General features: G+C 40.6%; 1 protein-coding gene across 1 annotated transcript; it reads left to right on the top strand.

Moving 5' to 3' along the window:
* Positions 1-49: 49 nt before the first annotated feature.
* LOC107736323 (acetyl-CoA carboxylase 2-like) lies at positions 50-1,385 on the top strand (the record flags this gene model as incomplete). The annotated part of the gene is made up of 6 exons (XM_016547769.1): positions 50-316; positions 402-540; positions 690-799; positions 876-957; positions 1,046-1,144; positions 1,229-1,385. Coding segments are annotated over exons 1-6 (737 nt in total), but the record flags the coding sequence as incomplete, so codon positions are not given.
* Between the last annotated feature and the right edge of the window lie 35 nt (positions 1,386-1,420).

The following is a 1,420-nucleotide window of genomic DNA, read 5'->3' as shown; positions in this document are numbered from 1 at the left end:
AAATGCTGCTTTGTTGATGTTTCTCATGAAGGCTTACGTAAAACTTTTCTGTTACAGCAATTTCCACGTTACATTCCCATTCATGTAGACTTTACATTATTTGTTATCGAAGCCCTACCCAGCTTCCTTTTTGAAATGTATTGTGCATGTTTAAATAATTAAAATTATGTTTTTTGCCTGTAGGCCTAGCATGTCAGGCCCCCACCTGCTGAAAAAGGGCAAAGAACACAGGAAGATGGACGTGCACAGAGATTTCACTGTTGCCTCCCCAGCTGAGTTTGTCACTCGCTTTGGAGGAAACCGCATTATAGACAAGGTTTGAGTCATGCCTTTATGTGTATGTTGTTTTACTTCATTTTCAGCTGTAAAAAAAAGAGTTTAATATATATCTCTCATCTTAGGTGCTGATTGCTAATAATGGCATTGCTGCAGTTAAATGCATGCGTTCAATTCGACGCTGGTCCTATGAAATGTTCCGTAATGAGAGAATCATTCGCTTTGTGGTGATGGTCACACCTGAAGACTTGAAAGCCAATGCAGGTTAACAGACAAGAAAAATTATTGTTCAACCTGAAACGCAACTTTATTTGTATATGCATAGTTTGTTATTTAATTACATTTATTTATTTTTTTTGGTTCTAGGCATTCATTTTCAGTTTTAATCTAAATTTCACACTTTCTTTCTCCAGAATACATTAAAATGGCTGATCACTATGTGCCAGTCCCCGGTGGCCCAAATAACAACAACTATGCCAATGTTGAGATGATTGTGGATATAGCCAAAAGGATTCCAGTGCAGGTACAGTTTGTCCAATATCTGTCTCAAAGATGTGTATTTTCCATCATTATCAATGATGGTCTTGTTGTCTTATAAGGCGGTTTGGGCTGGATGGGGTCATGCTTCTGAGAACCCCAAACTACCAGAGCTTCTTCATAAATCAGGGATATCTTTCCTAGGTATTTCATCTCATTATCTAAGACCTGTTTAGACAGCTTAGCCTTGCTAGGTGAGGACAAAGGCTATTGATGTGGTTGTCTTTTTCAGGACCATCCAGTAAAGCCATGTGGGCATTAGGAGACAAGGTGGCATCTTCCATCGTTGCTCAGAGCGCAGAAATCCCCACCCTGCCCTGGAGTGGAATTGGTGAGATATCCCGTTCACGACATGAGCTGTTGCTAGAGCTCTCATTGTGATGTCTTCATCCCTCTTTCTTTGTCTTTTTTTCAGCTCTAAGGGTTAAATGGGCAGAAGAACAAAGGCATGGCTGTGTGATCAGTGTTCCACCTGAAATTTATGTGCAGGGCTGTGTTAAAGATGTGGACGAGGGTCTAGCGGTGAGTTTTCACTACAGAATCAGGTGTGGAATTCAGACATCGGTGTTAAGGCCCGTTCACACCAAGGACGATAACTATAAAGATA

This window comes from Sinocyclocheilus rhinocerous, unplaced genomic scaffold (genome assembly GCF_001515625.1).
Source record: "Sinocyclocheilus rhinocerous isolate Xijiao unplaced genomic scaffold, SAMN03320098_v1.1 C36634482, whole genome shotgun sequence".
In the NCBI taxonomy this organism is placed as follows: Eukaryota; Metazoa; Chordata; class Actinopteri; order Cypriniformes; family Cyprinidae; genus Sinocyclocheilus; species Sinocyclocheilus rhinocerous.
This window is presented reverse-complemented; position numbering and strand designations above follow the sequence as displayed.